The sequence below is a fragment of the Pungitius pungitius genome, chromosome 10 (assembly GCF_949316345.1).
Source record: "Pungitius pungitius chromosome 10, fPunPun2.1, whole genome shotgun sequence".
NCBI classification, from domain to species: Eukaryota; Metazoa; Chordata; class Actinopteri; order Perciformes; family Gasterosteidae; genus Pungitius; species Pungitius pungitius.
In genome coordinates, this window is record NC_084909.1 from 926,348 (window position 1) to 941,008 (window position 14,661).

The 14,661-nt window shown below is 48.3% G+C and overlaps 2 protein-coding genes across 2 annotated transcripts; one reads left to right on the top strand and one right to left on the bottom strand.

Annotated features, from left to right (window-relative positions):
* The first annotated feature begins 81 nt into the window (after positions 1 to 81).
* cfap65 (cilia and flagella associated protein 65) lies at positions 82 to 10,816 on the top strand. Its single transcript, XM_037489543.2, has 35 exons — positions 82 to 210; positions 509 to 591; positions 948 to 1,117; positions 1,201 to 1,303; positions 1,480 to 1,646; positions 1,775 to 1,983; positions 2,145 to 2,281; positions 2,364 to 2,589; positions 2,694 to 2,962; positions 3,066 to 3,254; positions 3,387 to 3,607; positions 3,719 to 3,875; positions 4,033 to 4,161; positions 4,261 to 4,512; positions 4,598 to 4,737; positions 4,870 to 4,954; positions 5,057 to 5,203; positions 5,291 to 5,456; positions 5,756 to 5,884; positions 5,991 to 6,204; positions 6,413 to 6,541; positions 6,710 to 6,800; positions 7,263 to 7,348; positions 7,438 to 7,504; positions 7,715 to 7,825; positions 8,029 to 8,220; positions 8,360 to 8,518; positions 8,677 to 8,814; positions 8,911 to 9,027; positions 9,176 to 9,304; positions 9,383 to 9,433; positions 9,550 to 9,770; positions 9,854 to 9,985; positions 10,074 to 10,454; positions 10,558 to 10,816. Exons 2-35 carry the CDS (start codon positions 511 to 513, stop codon positions 10,631 to 10,633), a joined length of 5,271 nt encoding a protein of 1,756 aa, XP_037345440.2. The 5' UTR covers positions 82 to 210; positions 509 to 510; the 3' UTR covers positions 10,634 to 10,816.
* Positions 10,817 to 10,923: 107 nt separating this feature from the next.
* On the bottom strand, positions 10,924 to 14,457 carry LOC119229294 (FAST kinase domain-containing protein 3, mitochondrial-like). Its single transcript, XM_037489554.2, has 10 exons — positions 14,332 to 14,457; positions 13,255 to 14,084; positions 13,020 to 13,170; positions 12,719 to 12,906; positions 12,451 to 12,619; positions 12,266 to 12,351; positions 11,974 to 12,145; positions 11,789 to 11,858; positions 11,550 to 11,664; positions 10,924 to 11,438 (listed from the first exon to the last, which is right to left on the bottom strand). The coding sequence occupies exons 2-10, from the start codon at positions 14,053 to 14,055 to the stop codon at positions 11,340 to 11,342; spliced, it is 1,851 nt and encodes a 616-aa protein (XP_037345451.2). The 5' UTR covers positions 14,056 to 14,084; positions 14,332 to 14,457; the 3' UTR covers positions 10,924 to 11,339.
* Between the last annotated feature and the right edge of the window lie 204 nt (positions 14,458 to 14,661).

Genomic DNA, 14,661 nt, shown 5'->3' on the forward strand with positions numbered 1-14,661 from the left:
TATTTAAAAAAAACTGCAACCAGTTCGCAAATGGAAAATGTCCCTCCTCAGCTGCCGTTATTACCATGGTGATTCAAACTGTTTCTCGTTGTCGTGGTAACGCTGTGGCCACAAACTTTTAATTGTCCCGAGCGCTGTTTTCATACCTGAATAGGCATGAAAATCTGTACCGTTAGTTTGCTAAACTCGATGTTTGACGTTTAAGTGAAGGTAAGGTGTTTATCTGGGAAATGATTTGAGTCTTTGTAACTGTCAGCCGTCTGCCCCTCTGTTAGCGAACAGCAATGGTCGTAAGTTAACGTCATTATTAGTTATTCCCAAACACTCTCAATGTGGCCTCCAGCTATGTTTTGGTTGACTGAAACTCCAACAAATGTGTGAAGTCCAGTCCTTAAACCCGTTTTGAACGCCATAAAACGTCCCCCGGTCGTTGAACGTTAGCCACATGCTGTAACTTGATGTTGTGCTAACGCCTAGCTAACGCTGGGTGGCTTCTGTCTCCTTCCAGCCATGTTAGCGGAGGCTCGGGGTCCTGAACCTTTGACTTCGAGAGCACCATGGAAACCCTCGACCCCTGGGAAGGAGATCAAAGTAACTCACGTTGGAATTGAAACAGCTCGACGCTGATATTAATAATTAAGATGTGGTCTGGTTTTTTTCATTTTGTATCAGACATTTTCATTGTGCCTGTGTGTTAGAATTGATCAATTTTTGTGCCTCCCTGAATAAGCAAAAATATTCCATGAGCCACGGCAATCAATACCAACAATGTAATCATCTTTACACAACTCAGAGATTGCAGAGATTGTGTCCTTTTTCTGATATATTAACCGGTGTTGCTGCATATGAAAAACTTAAGTGTTCACTTAAATTATTCTCTTCTTTAGTAATTCATCTGTGTCCAAAACTTTCCAAAAACCAACATATCTCACTCGCATATTCACCAGAGGCAACGTGGTGGAAAGAACCATCGGAAAGCATCCAGCCAGAGAAGCTGTCTCTTCGGGTTGGAACTGAATCCGGAGCTGGTCTGGGAGGACTGGGAACTGGGGATGGAGTTCACCAAGACATTGCTGTTAAAGAATATTCATAGCAAGCTGCAGAAGCTACATGTCAGGTCTTACAAAAACACATTTGCATACATGTGCAAACACATAAATAGGCTGAGGATTCACATGTTATATCTTTGACCCCTCACAGGCCTCCGGTGTCCAAGTTTTTCTCCGCCATCGTTCCTCAAATAATAGTTCTCAGCCCAGGGACTTCTTTCTCCATTCCAATCTGCTTCAGACCAGTGCAGAGGGTAAACATCCCAATCTTTTACGCATTTTCATCTGTTAACAGATCATATTAATTAAAAGGATTTGACCCCAGAGCTTTGAAATTACTTTTCTCGACCAATCATCTTCCAGGCATTAAAATGATGAACCATTTCTCACGTCTTTTTGATCGCGTTTTGTGTCTGAATGCTCGGGAAAGTGCGAGTATGAAGACTGCATTGAGTTCCAAGGTAAAGATGGCAGCTTCCAGGTGTGTCTCCGTGCCATCATCCCCTGCCATGCCCTGGAGGTGCCTGACTCCGTGCTGTTACCCCTTTGCGCTGTTGAAAACTCCTCCAAAACCAATTTCCTGCTCAAGAATGTCAGGTTGGTACCAGTGTACCGTTTGTGTGTTTTTATCGGTGTGCTTTGCAGTAAGTAGTTCATCAAATAATTTCAAACGTGTCTACTCTTTCACTCCCATTCACTCTTGTTAATAATTTGGACTCTCCTAGTAAACTCCAGACATGCTTCCAGTGGAAGTGCACAGCACCGTTCCAGCTAAGCCCCGAGCACGGCCTGCTGAAGCCCAGTCAGGAGTGTCCCATCACCGTGATATTTCGACCACAGGAAGCACTGGTATACCAGCAGCAAGCCAGCTGCAGGTTTGGAGAAGAAGGGGACGAGGCGAAGAGCTGCTGCAATGTGCTTCTACAGGGACTAGGTACCGGATCACTGACAACGGAGACAGGGGGGAAAAAGTGATTTATAGTCCACTTATTTTGGATAGAGTATATGTGGTTTAAATAGATATACAAAAACTTTGAAAGGATACGATGGGTAAATAGGAACCAATATTTGTATTGATTCTGACTTCCTTCTCAGCCAAATACCCATTTATTCAGCTGAGAGATCCAGGTACCACCGATGAAAAACAACAGTGTGGTCCAGAGCTGCACTTTGGCTCGGTGCCTATCGGACAAAGTTTGCAGAAACCCTTTGACATCTTCAACCCTTCTCCTGTAAGTAGCACACAGAGAAACACAAAAATCCAAACTCTCAATGAGCTTCCCTATCATTGCTGTTTTTGCCCCCCTCCTCCAGGTAACTGCTTCGTTCTCTCTTTCACGATCGTCCAGTGGGCTCCATTTGTTGGACTCAGAGTTTAGCTGTGATGTGACCAGGGGTAAGGTGGCACCTGGAGGATCACTACGTGCTTTTGTCACCTACACTCCCGCTGAGGTGGATACTGTCTCTGTGGAGTACTTATCTCTAAAATGTAGAGGGGCATTAAATGAAACTCCCCTCAAGCTCATTGGAAACGGTGTAGGTAAGGACACACATAAAGGAACACCCAAAGAATGGAAACGTGTCCCACGCGGGAATATTTCCCTCTTTTTTTTGTATGTAAACTCTGGTTCTTTTTGTAACTAGGTCCCAAAGTTTCTCTGACCTCCTCTGTGCTGGACTTTGGCTGTGTTGAGGAAGGGGGAGCCGTTGTGCAGACAGTGGAGCTGGTTAATTCTGCGCCCGTTGAGGCTTTTTACCAATGGGACCTGGACTGCACTGGGAATAGTGTGTTCAGCATACAGCCAGCAAGTGGCACTGTATGCCCACACGGCCATTTCACACTCAAGGCTGTCTATAAACCCACGCAGCCTATTGCACATCACAGGAGAGTGACGTGTATCGTACTGCACAGGGTGGGAGCCAATTAGCAGATGCACACACACTCTCACCACATATACACTAACATCATCAGTATTCATTCTATTTACCTTTCATGTTACTTTCTCTTTCCTGTAGGACCCCATATTCCTTGACCTGATTGGTACCTGTCACTCAGAGCTCCAGCAACCAGTGATACTGAAACCCGAGCACTTGGTTCTTTACAAGCTCCACTGGTGCCGCAGACTGGACCCGCAGGACACGCTCACGCAGGAAGAAAATAAAGTAGGCCTTGACCGAGAGGGAATGCTCTGCCCAGTGGGGGAGGTAAAGAGCCAAAGAGAGATGAAACATGCAGAGAACATTAACTCACTTACACGTTGAACACCAGATGTCACCAGTAAATCATACCGTTTAGGTCTGGTAGCTCTTACTCTTTTTTTCTGTGTCATTTTCTAGCAGTCACACCGTGCACAGGACAAGAGAACTCCCATGGAGGAATATTATGAGACCTGCTTGGGTTGCATGGATCCCCTCTCCTGCAGTTCTTTGTCCTTCCCACATGTATCCGTGGAGCCCAGTGAGCTTCTGTTTAATCACAAATTAGCATCCTCTTTATTGCCTACATCCACTTCTTGTCAGCCTGTATCCATCACCAACCACACAGGGGGGAAACTCAGGTACCAGACCATTGTTCTTGCAATGGATTGTGGCTTCCCACCATGGCCCTACACAGGCGCACTTTCTGTTTCTAGACCTCTGATTTCTTGTTCCATGTTATCCTTCTTCAGCCTGGTGTGGACTGCCAGCCGAGACTCTCCGTTCACTGTCTCTCCCTTATCGTGTGACCTGGCTCCTCTAAAATCCACTTCATTCAGAGTGACCTATGACCCCAAGCAGATCAATACTCTGCACGGGGCACAACTTGAGTGCTTTGCATACTGTAAGGTAATGCAGTTTGACAATTTATAAGCAACATCCCATCACATCGAGCAAACTTTCTGCCTTTGAATTAATGTGTCAAAAATCACTGAAACCTCTGAATGTATCACCTGACTTTGTTGAAGAAACACATTCATGCAGTGACTGCATTGTCTTCCTGCAGGACAACCCTCAGATAGAGGGCCGCCTGCTGTGCCCACCGTGGTGTGTGACTGTCCGAGTCATAGGCCATTCATTTCAGCAAAGCAAAGAGCATTTCCTCCCACGCTGCTCCTTGCAGCCTTATCGAGTGGTGAGATACAGAAACACCTCAAATGTTACAGCGTACCTTCATAAGGCATTGTTACACTAAGATAATACCCTGGTAACTGGAATATTTTGTTCTTTCAAGGTGTTTCCTGCCCTTGGTGTTCTTTCCTATCGGACAGTGCTCTTCAGGAACTGTGGAGACCTGCCCCTCTCTTTCTGTCTGGACCCCGGCTCAACGCCTGCCTTGGCCGAATCGGTGTCTGTGGTGCCGAGCTGCGGCCTAATCCAGCCTGGCAAACACCAAATCCTCACCCTCAGATCAACGCCCTCAGAAGACGGCCCCAAGCACGGGTTCAGTTTACACCTCCGGCTGAATGCAGCTAAAGACACAAAGGTACCACACCGAGGACTAAAGCTGCAGCTCCCCGCGCTTCGCTCGCAGGCTATTTCGTCTGTGCATGTGTTTCTGTGTCCCTTAGAAACTGACAGTTGTCAGTGTGGTGGAAAAGCTGTGTATTTCTCTGGAAGGAGACAAGCGTTTCCGTTTCCAGCCAACAGCCGTGGGCTCTCGGACGCGGCGTTCCCACCACATCAGGAACCTCGGCCGAGTACCGCTGAGGTCGGTTTAAGCGATGGCTGTTATTCCCGGGGCTGTGTTTGTGACATTCACTGCATGGTTGGTAGTCTGGACCTTGCCAAGCATCATTACTCTTGACCACAGCTGTCTGTTTGGGATTGTCCTCCATGATAGATTCCAATGGAGCATTCCGGAGCCAGACCAGCAGCTTATCTTTGTTGAACCAGATGCTGGGGAACTGCATCCCAACGAGAGCTCAGTGAGAGACTGAAACAACCGTGTTTATTTAGGCTGAGACTGATGATTATGTTTAAATAACTGACTTTATCTCTCTTTTTGTACTAATGTTTGGTTATTAAAGGTCCAGATCTGGTCCTTCAGCCCACTTTACGAAAAAACCTACACACTGAAAGCTACTCTCAGCTTCTGGCCGATCCAGACTCCTGGATGTAACAAGTCACACCTCACCCTCAACGTGGTGGGGTTGGGCTCTAAAGGATTAATAGAGGTGTGACTGTCATTGGGTGTCACTTTATTTGTGTGTACTGCATGCGTGAGAGACAAAGCAGCGTATGCATCTTTGTTTCTCCTCCAGGCAGAGAAAGCAGTTGTGGACGTGGGAGACATTCTGGTTGGAAGCTGTCGGGCGATTCAGGTTCCTCTGGTGAACAACAGCCCCTGTCCCGTTTCCTTCTGTCTCTCTGTACAGCAGATGCTTCTGGATGAGGATCTTCCTTATGACCCTGGGACTGAGCCAAAAGGTATTATCCTTGCTGTCTTCTGCGTCTGGTATTTGAAAGATATCATGTGATTTTAGCACATGTATTGTTCACTGCACAATCTATGGGGATGGGGAAGCAATCCCAACTTACCATTACTCCCCCCAATAAACCATGTCATGTGCTGTAAATATACAGTTCATCCATGTCAGCGCGACCTCACCTGCTCCGACTTTAAATTAAACTTAGAATTATGGACAGCTCACAATAAACGTGTTTAGCACAACAGGCGTAGTTGGCCCAGTGTTGTAGACTAACATCGTCCCGTCTCGCCCCTTTAGCCCTCCGGCTTGACTGTGAGAGGGGAACTATCGTCTCACACTCCAAAATGCTGCTCCGATCCACTGTCAGACCACACAGACGAGGCCGGTACCTGTGGACCATCAGCTACCAGATGCTGAATTCCAGTGGTATGGATGGATGGAACACTACAAACCCGAATGGATTCTGCGGGTTTGTTTTCTATTACATGACACTTAACTCCTGGCTTTCTGCGCTGTCGGCCTCTCTCCGCAGGAGCCGTGTCTCGCCCTCCCCAAGCAGTGTGCGAAGTGCGAGCTAAAGGCGTGTTTCCCACGCTGCGGGTGATTGATGTGTGCGGTGGAGGCAGTGTGGGCAGACTCAGCAAGGGGCACTTGTGGAAGCTCTTCTCAGTGGACAGCCTCAATGAGCACATGCTTTCCAACACGTCCCCCGCCGGGCTCGCTTACAGAACCACTACCAGAAACAGGTGAGGGAAGGAATATAGTTATCCGCAATCAAATATAAATTGTTAGAAATAAAAACATGGAGATACCAAGATAGAGTTGTTGAGGTTTCTTATTTCAGTCCCGTTTGTGCTTGTTTCCCTATGATGACTTTTTTCTTCATTAAAAAAAGAAAAAATGGAATAACACTTGAGTATGTTCTGTCTTAATGTCCTCTCTTCCTTCATCTAGTCTGAGCAGTTGTCCTTCAGTCTTCTCCAAAGCCATGTTGGATTGCAACTTCAGTGCCAATCCCATGAATTCAAAGCCCTCCGTTTTTGAGTTGATGTTTCACAACCCGGGCTCCATCCCTGTAGACTGGTGAGTAAAGAGCAAAGTGCAGAGAATACAGTCAATCACAGGTAACGATAACATGGTGTTCATCATTTTATGTAAAAAAGGATGGATTGGGATCTATAGAGGGAAACTTTAATGGCCAATTTTCTAGTTAATTTCTTAGTTTCTTTTTGTCTTTCTCCCCATTCTCAGGGCCTTCTTGTTTCCAGCAGACCAGCAGCTAGAGATGGAGTACTGGGCAGAGACGGGAGAGTTTAGCAGCACTGAACTCTCCCAGATGAAGGTCAGACTTTTCTTTTTCTTCAGATTCAGACCCAAACACAGAGAAGCAGCGTTTAGCTATTCTGCTCCACATTTCTGGAACAAACTCACAGAAAGCCTCTTCACATTGAGACCCAAGACGTTTCTGTTTTGCGGCTCCTTTTAATTAAACCAGACTCAAGGTTGAAGTGGATCCTTTTTTCATTTCATGAACTGCGCTGCAACATTTAATGTCTTTTTAAATGTCCTTTTATTTTGCCTGATGTTTTGATGGTCTTATGTGAAGCACTTTGAATGACCTTGTTTTTCAAATGCACTGTTCAAATATATTTTTCTTCCCTCACCTTGACTTGCCTTTCTTTATTGAAAAAAACAGGAAGGAAATTCAGATCTATCAAAAGGGAACTTGTTTGATATTTCAAAGCGTAACCTTTCTGAAGACCCGTACTGACGCTAACATCACATGACTGCATGTCATTTACAGGTTAAAGACAATCATCTGTTCTTCATTTCTCCTCGTTCTGGCACTTTGCTCCCTGGCCAGCAGAGGGCAGTGCACTTTACCTACAGGTCAGATACAAGGAATATAGCACAGAATAAATCACTTTGCAAACTTAGGCAAGGAGAAGGGGTGTTGAAAAAAACTGTTTCCTCCACAGCCACGACTTCGTAGGGGCGGACCGATTTCCTGTCACGCTCAAACTTTCTCATGGTAGAGAGATCTTGGTGAGGCAGAACTCCATCTTCATGATCCTCGTTTATTCTCGGTCTCAGAAACACCAAAAAACTATTTAACTAAAATGGTTTAATCTAATGTTCGGTGTATCTTTTTGTCCCTGGACCCAATATCACGTATTTCACAAAGTGTTAAGAACTCTTTAATGTTGGGGGATGCTTCATGGTGACTACATGCGTGTGATGTGGTTTTGTTTGTAGCTGAACCTTCAGGGGTTGACCTTGGAGAAAGACACACCCTGTCTCCACTTTGCCTCCAGACAACATGTCTTCACCTCCGTCTCTATTGAGGACTGCGCTCCACCGAAGCAGGTGTGTTAAAAGCTAGGAGTGAATTCTTCACAGATGGCTGATATGAATCACCCCCTCATTGGTACTGTAATATTCCATAACTCATATTGAGTGAAACAGCTGACCCACCAAATCTGAGACTAGTTTTGTAAAATACAGTTTCCACAATGACTACCTCTGCATCGGAGAAAACCCACTTGACCTGGTGTTTGTTTCTCCTGCAGGTGTATGAACTAAACAATTGTGGTGCAGTGCCAGTCCGTTACGAGGTGGACGTGTCTGCGTTGGCGCAGCTGAAGGTGGACAACTTTAACCATCCAGTGCTGGTCTGCCTCAATCCGGAGGGAGAGGTTCTTCCTGGGAAGACGGCCATGCTGGAATGGATCTTTTCTCCATTGGAAGCTAAGATGTACCATGTAAGGATTATGCAGTACGCCCATTCCTTCCTCTCGCCTCAAACCTTTCATACAACTGATTCATTAATTGATTCAGAATAATGACTCACATCCAGTCACCAATCCCTGTGATTTTTAGTCTTTCTTTGTGTATCACCAGATGGATGTTTCCATTAGTGTTCAGGGTGGAGACTCCACACTGGTGAGGTTTGAAGGATGTGGGTTGGATTCTCCCACACTGGACTCCGCAAAGCCATTTAAGTTCAGCGATACCGAGGCCCCTGAACCCTGTGTCAAGAGAGCGCCCTTCCCGGGACAGGTGGGAGCGGTTCTTGGCTTTCCAAATCCGCTTTTTTTAATAATTTAATTAAATCTGCTCAGTACCAGTAGTCTATTCTTACCAAGTCTTACACTTTTCATGTCTGTGACCTTTTGAGGCTCTATGCGTTGCGTCAATGTGTGTGTGTGTGTGTGTAGGTGGTATTTCTGTCGGAGGACAGCGTCTCTCTTGGCAACATCCCAATCTACTCGCAATCTTCAAGAATCCTCTTCCTAACCAACTTGTCCCACACGGACTCTGTGCACTATAAATGGGACGAGCAGAGCTATCAGCAGGTACAGGAAGGTCTACATGTAGTTAATAACATCAGGTGCATGTTTACTCTTCACTGTTTTAAAGAAGATGAATGTCACATATTTGTGTTGCGTCAGGTGGTGCAGATCCATCCAGAAAAAGGAATTCTGCGTCCAGAAGAAAGTGCCCTTTGTGTCCTTACCTTCACCTCAACTGACTACCCCACTTGTTATCAGCTAGATGTCATCTGCCAGGTACCACAGACATTTAAAGCTGCATTAAGCGGTTATGCTTTTTTTGCCAAGTTCTTTTTAGTCCAATCTGGAATTACATTTGGATTGGAAATATTATGAAGTCTTCAAGTGTTCAGACAAAACAGGCAGTGTTCTCTCCTCTCTCCAGATGATCCAGGAAAACGCCCTGACTCAACATCGCGATGCTCTGCAGAGTTGGGAGGAAGAGAAAGAGAGACGGCAATTCACGCTCACGGATAGAAATCCCTCAGAAATCCAAGGAGTTCCGATGGATGAGGTCCTTCCTCTAGTTCAAATGAATCTTTTTTTTCAGGCTTCTTCACCAAATGATAAATATGTGTTTGTCTTGTTACAGGAACCTGTTTCAGTTCCCTGGGGAAAAGGGCCACCACTCAGGAAATACAAGGTGGTCTTCATTGGCTCTCTTGTGAAAGACAAAGGATAATAATTCAATTAAATCCCCGACATGCAGTAAGACGAAGGCCTGGCTTCATGTCCACGTCGCCGCTCTTCCCTCCCCAGACTCTCCCGCCTATCTTTGCCAGGGGCCGCTGTGAACCGGGGGGCTCCATATGCACCAGGATGACGAGAGCCCAGCGGCAAGCCCAGCGGCAGGCCCAGCGGGAAAAAAGGCGCCCTGAGCCCCCCCGACCGGCGCTGCTGCATCTCGGGCTCACAGCACACTCTCACAGGCCTCTGGGGTACCTTCCACACCCCCCCGACCGGTCCAGGGAGCACCGCAGGTAGAGGACGACACTTGTTCCACTTTGCCCCACACGCACCGAGGCGGGCCGAGCTTTGAATGATTTGCTGCTCTCGTCCCAAGACGCGTCCGGTCAGTCGAGCCCCGGCGACCTGAGAGCACCGAGTCGAGCACTTCCTGTCCCGCTGGGCCCCCCTCAACGCCACGTGGCCCGGAGAGAGACGTCGCCGTGCGCGTACTCACCTCTCTGCTCAGGTAACACTTAAAACAAGACACTCTAGATACAACCAGTGAAGATTTACATCCTTTGATTGTGTCATAATGAGTTCCTCTCCTCTTCCAGGGGCGTACTCGAGGATCCAGCCTTCATCCTTTCTCTGATTGCATTGTCATCGAGGCCCATCACCTACCACCTGCCTCCTCCTCCTCCTCCTCCTCCTGACTGCCCCGCATTTTCCCAACTCAGCCCCGACCCCCAGATTCTGTCGAGTGGGCCGGTGGATCGGAGGGAACAGCGCGGCACGGCGGACGGCGAGGGAACCGCGGGGCGTTGGGGAAATAACTCGCCAACCCAAAGCCCAGCGCACGCCGTGAACGCGCCCGCCGACCTGAGTGAGGGGGTTTTGCTGAACACCCTCCAGAACCTGATGATGGAAGCTGTCAGAGGAGAACTCGTCCTCACAGCGCACCCCCGCACTGTTATCCTGCCGCCTGTTTGCACCAGGTGAAGACGGACGCACACTTTCAGTAGCTGTGGTATTTTACCCCCCTCCTCAATGTATTTGTTGCATTAGTCAGTATTATTAACATATTGTGTGTTCTAATAGAACCAGGAAGATGTCCAAAGCCATGGTGGAGGAGAGTGAACTGTGGAGGGATGGAGACGAACCTGCAGGGACATGAGTCTTAACATCCAGCAGACATTCCCTTTCCTCTTTTGATACGTTAAATAATAAATAATAATGCACTGAAAAGAAACAAGCGACCTGTCAAGATACCATAATATTGTATGCATTACATTTAAATGTTTCCATGTCTGACTTCCATTCTATTGCACACAACCATTCATAAAATATATCAGGTTTAGTCCTCTTCTTTTTTTGGGGGATTTACAGTGTTGATGTTTAATCAAGTTGCCAACAATAGCAGTTAATAACAGTACTGGTATAAGTAGGGGTATATAATAGTTGTTGACAGTATTTCTTAATAGATGTTTTTAAACCTAGAATATATCTTTTTTCAAAAGATCCAAAGTAAAATTAACTTTTCTGTTTTTCAGGATTTACTGAATCACTCACCAGTACAAGGATAATAGATTTAAGGCAGTTTATGGTGTATCTTATACTTAAAGCATATTTGTACATTTCATTTCAAACATCTCTAGTATCTTGTTGGATCTTGTTTTGTGTTCACATTGATCACATAAATAGTCAAAATGTCCATTTAAAATATTAAAATACAAAAATGGGCACTATTATTTTCATAATCTTTGCTCCCTTAAATCAGTGGCAAAGTTTGTGTAACAGTGTCATTACATCTTTATTGTATGTGCCTGTAAAATAAGCTTATGAAGCTACAGCAACATTGAACTTTTCAGGCAAACTAAAGGTCAGTGATTGAACTTTAAGATGGTGGGAAAGATCTTGTCGTGAAGATATTGCACCTGTTCCTCCAGAGTTCTCAGCTCCTCAAATTCAAAGAAAGGGATCTGCAACGGAAAGTTTCTTACATTCAAAACAAAGCGACAACCCTTGTTTTGCGGGTGTAAACGATTGAAGCCGCGGTGCCGATACGCCGTGGTGTCGTGTCTCCATCGTACCTGCACCAGCTCATAGCCCACCCTGCGCAGGTGCCTCCTCTTAGTGGCTTCCTTCCCCAGCAGGTGCTGTGTTTTGCTACAGAACCGCTTTTCACCATCCAAGCACAGGGCCATCCTGCACGTGACGCAAACACATGGGGGACGCTTTGAAAAGACCAGTCGATGATGTCATCCAGCTCACTTTCGTTTGGTTCTAAATGTAAAAAAAAAAAAAAAGCAAAAACAAATTGGTGTCTCACCTCTTGTAAGTGTGATCCCACTGAGCCGGAGGCAGAACGTATCCATCCTCATCCAGACATATCTCCACATCTGGAGAAAAATGTACATAGAACACACAAGGTTAGCCAATGATGTTTTTTAACTTAAACTTTGGTTTCAATATTTATAATATTTCTCCAATTGGATCTTTTTTTTTTTTTTTTACCTATTGTGTAGCCACTGCGAGTAAAGACTCTGGTGTTGTAAAACCTTCCCCCCAGCATCTCTGCGAGTGGCCCTTTGACCTGGTTGTAGAGGCGACTCTCCATAGGCGTCTCAAAGGCCTGGTCCACAGAGGAAAAGTTCTTCACGTGGAGGAAGAAAGGCAACCTGGGACCCTGAGGAGCAACACATTATGGACACTTCAATAGGTGACTCAACCATTCCTCTATTCAGACGAAACCCACTAATACAACTTTAAAAATACCCCCCCCCCCGAAGTATCCGTTGACGCTCACCCAGTAGTAGGAGCACTCTAATGAGGATGAGAGGTGGAGCTGCGTCAGCTGACCCAGTGCGTTGTTGTCCAATGGCTCCCCCTGCGCTGTAGCAAACACACAGCATGGGAAAAGAGCTGCATGGAAAACGCGCATTAAGCGACACAATCGAATGCGACCTTTGGGCCGAGTAGCCTTTCGCTCACCTCGCAGCCGCTGCAGGAAGTGCGGGCTGAAGACTTTGGCCATGTGGTTGAGTGGGAAGCGCTCCAGGTGGATGCAGGCGTGCAACACCTCTAGCAGGGAGCGAGGCGGGAACTGTGCGAACCTCGCTGACAAAATGCTCTCCAACGTTCTAAACATCTCACTGGAGCACTGCGGCAGGGTGAAGACGCCGAGCAGAACAGAGACGAATCAGCGTGCATCATCGATTTGATTTGGAGGAAGTGTTACGAGGTTATTGACAGCCCTCACCTGTGGCAGATAGTTGAGCCTTCCCATGGAGACAATTTGTTTGGCAATCTGAAGGGAGGTGTGCGTCTCAGCATTGTCAACAAAGTTCTCAGCCACGGCCTCGAAGATCGGCTCAGAGCGACGCCTCGCTCGCAGACAGTACTCCACGACGGTGCTGATCAGCTCCGGGTCGCACTTCCCCAGCCTCCCTGGCACACACAGCACACGCCACCCTTGTGGATTAGACTCACGCACGACCCGTTTTAGACCGACTCCCCCGGGGTTTCCCTGAAGCCACGGGAGAGGGAACCGCGGCGCCCACCTGGAAGGTGTTCCTCCACCGCGTACAGGAGCTCTTCGCTGTGATGGCCCAGCATCATCAGCGCCGACAGCACCTGGGTCAACTCAGCATCGCTGAAAGCTTTCAGGACCTGCGACGCCCTGCGACTCAGCCTCAGCACCAGGGAGACGGCCTGTGAAACGAAAGGTCAGAATTCAGCGATGAGGCCAACACGCAGGGGTCAGATGTTCATCACCGATCCGAAGAGGGTACCCACCTGCCTCTGCTGCAACTGGGACAGGGACTGCAGGACATCGCTGACTTGGCTGGCGTTGAGCCCGTGGACCTGCCTGCGTGTGCTCCGGTGCAGAGCGGACAGCAGGACCTTGTGCCGCCGGCTGGCGGGGTCGTGACACTGAGCCAGCAGGGAGTAGATCCTGACGGCCTCGCTCGGCGAGGCGCCGTCCTCTCGCACGGCCCCGCAGAGAGAGGCCAGGACCTGCGTCACCAGGGCCGACCGGCGGCCCTCCAGGGCGCGCGCCACCTCGCCCAGGTGGCACAGCGGTGACACCCGGACGCCCCCGCCGGAGAGGAGCTCCAGACACCCGTTGATCAGCCGGACGACCAGAGGGCTGCGGGCCTCCAGGCCCCACTCGGCGCACGCCCCGAGCAAAGTGGCGAGTCCGTCCGCCCTCTCGTCGCCGGGGAAGTGCGCCAGCCCGGAGCACAGCTCGGGGATCACGTCCCCTTCCATCATAGTCTGGAGGTGGACTAGCGCGGCGCCGCTGCTCCGCTGCCTGATGTACGGGGCGTACGGGGACAGGTGTGCCCGGTACACGTTCGGTTCGGCCTCGGTTGTGACCGGCGGGGCCACCTGGACCGCCGCTGCGGCAACGGGCGCGTGGTGAAAAGTACGCACGGCGGTTACGCGCGGCTGTCGCGCAACGACAGTTCTGCCGGCAGTAAAGTCCGCACCGGACGGAGCGCAGAGGTCGAGAGCCCGATTGGGGGGGAAACTTGGGGAGGGGGGCCGACGAGCCGCCCTGACAGACGAGGAGAAGCGGGCGAAGGACTTCATCGTCGTCTCCGTGACGTCACAAGCCGTTCCTGTATCAGAACACATTGTTGTTAAGGTCACTGGAAATGCCAGTGGATGCTTTCGCACACGGGGCTTGACCTTGTGACGTGGGGAGGAATATGTGGGAATTCAACACGTTGCAAAGAAGTACACAAACCGACGTGAAAATGAATGAGGCTGATCTGTCCTTGGCTTCTGTTTTACTCGTGGGGTTTAAAACGACAAATCAAATACCGGCACCAAAACACTGTTTTTTTTAGACCATAAACAACTCACCTTCAGCGAGGCAGGAGCACCACGAAGAGGGGAAGCAACTTGTTACAAAACTCGCCGTCGGGGTTCGGTAAAAGGTTGTGTAAGTTCACATGTGTTTTCACCTTCTGCCCCCTGGAGGTCACACTGGAAACTGCAGCCTGGCTGAGTGACGTGAACTCAACGCGCTGTACGATTGGCCGAGCCGTGCCGTGACGTATCCGTTGCGGAAGTGTGCGAGTGTGGACGAGTAGCGTGAGCAGCACCGAATCGTTTCAATGACGTTACCCTCAAACAAAAGGTCAAAGATGAAACAAATGAAATACGAGTGTAATGTTTAATCAGTTGGAAGTG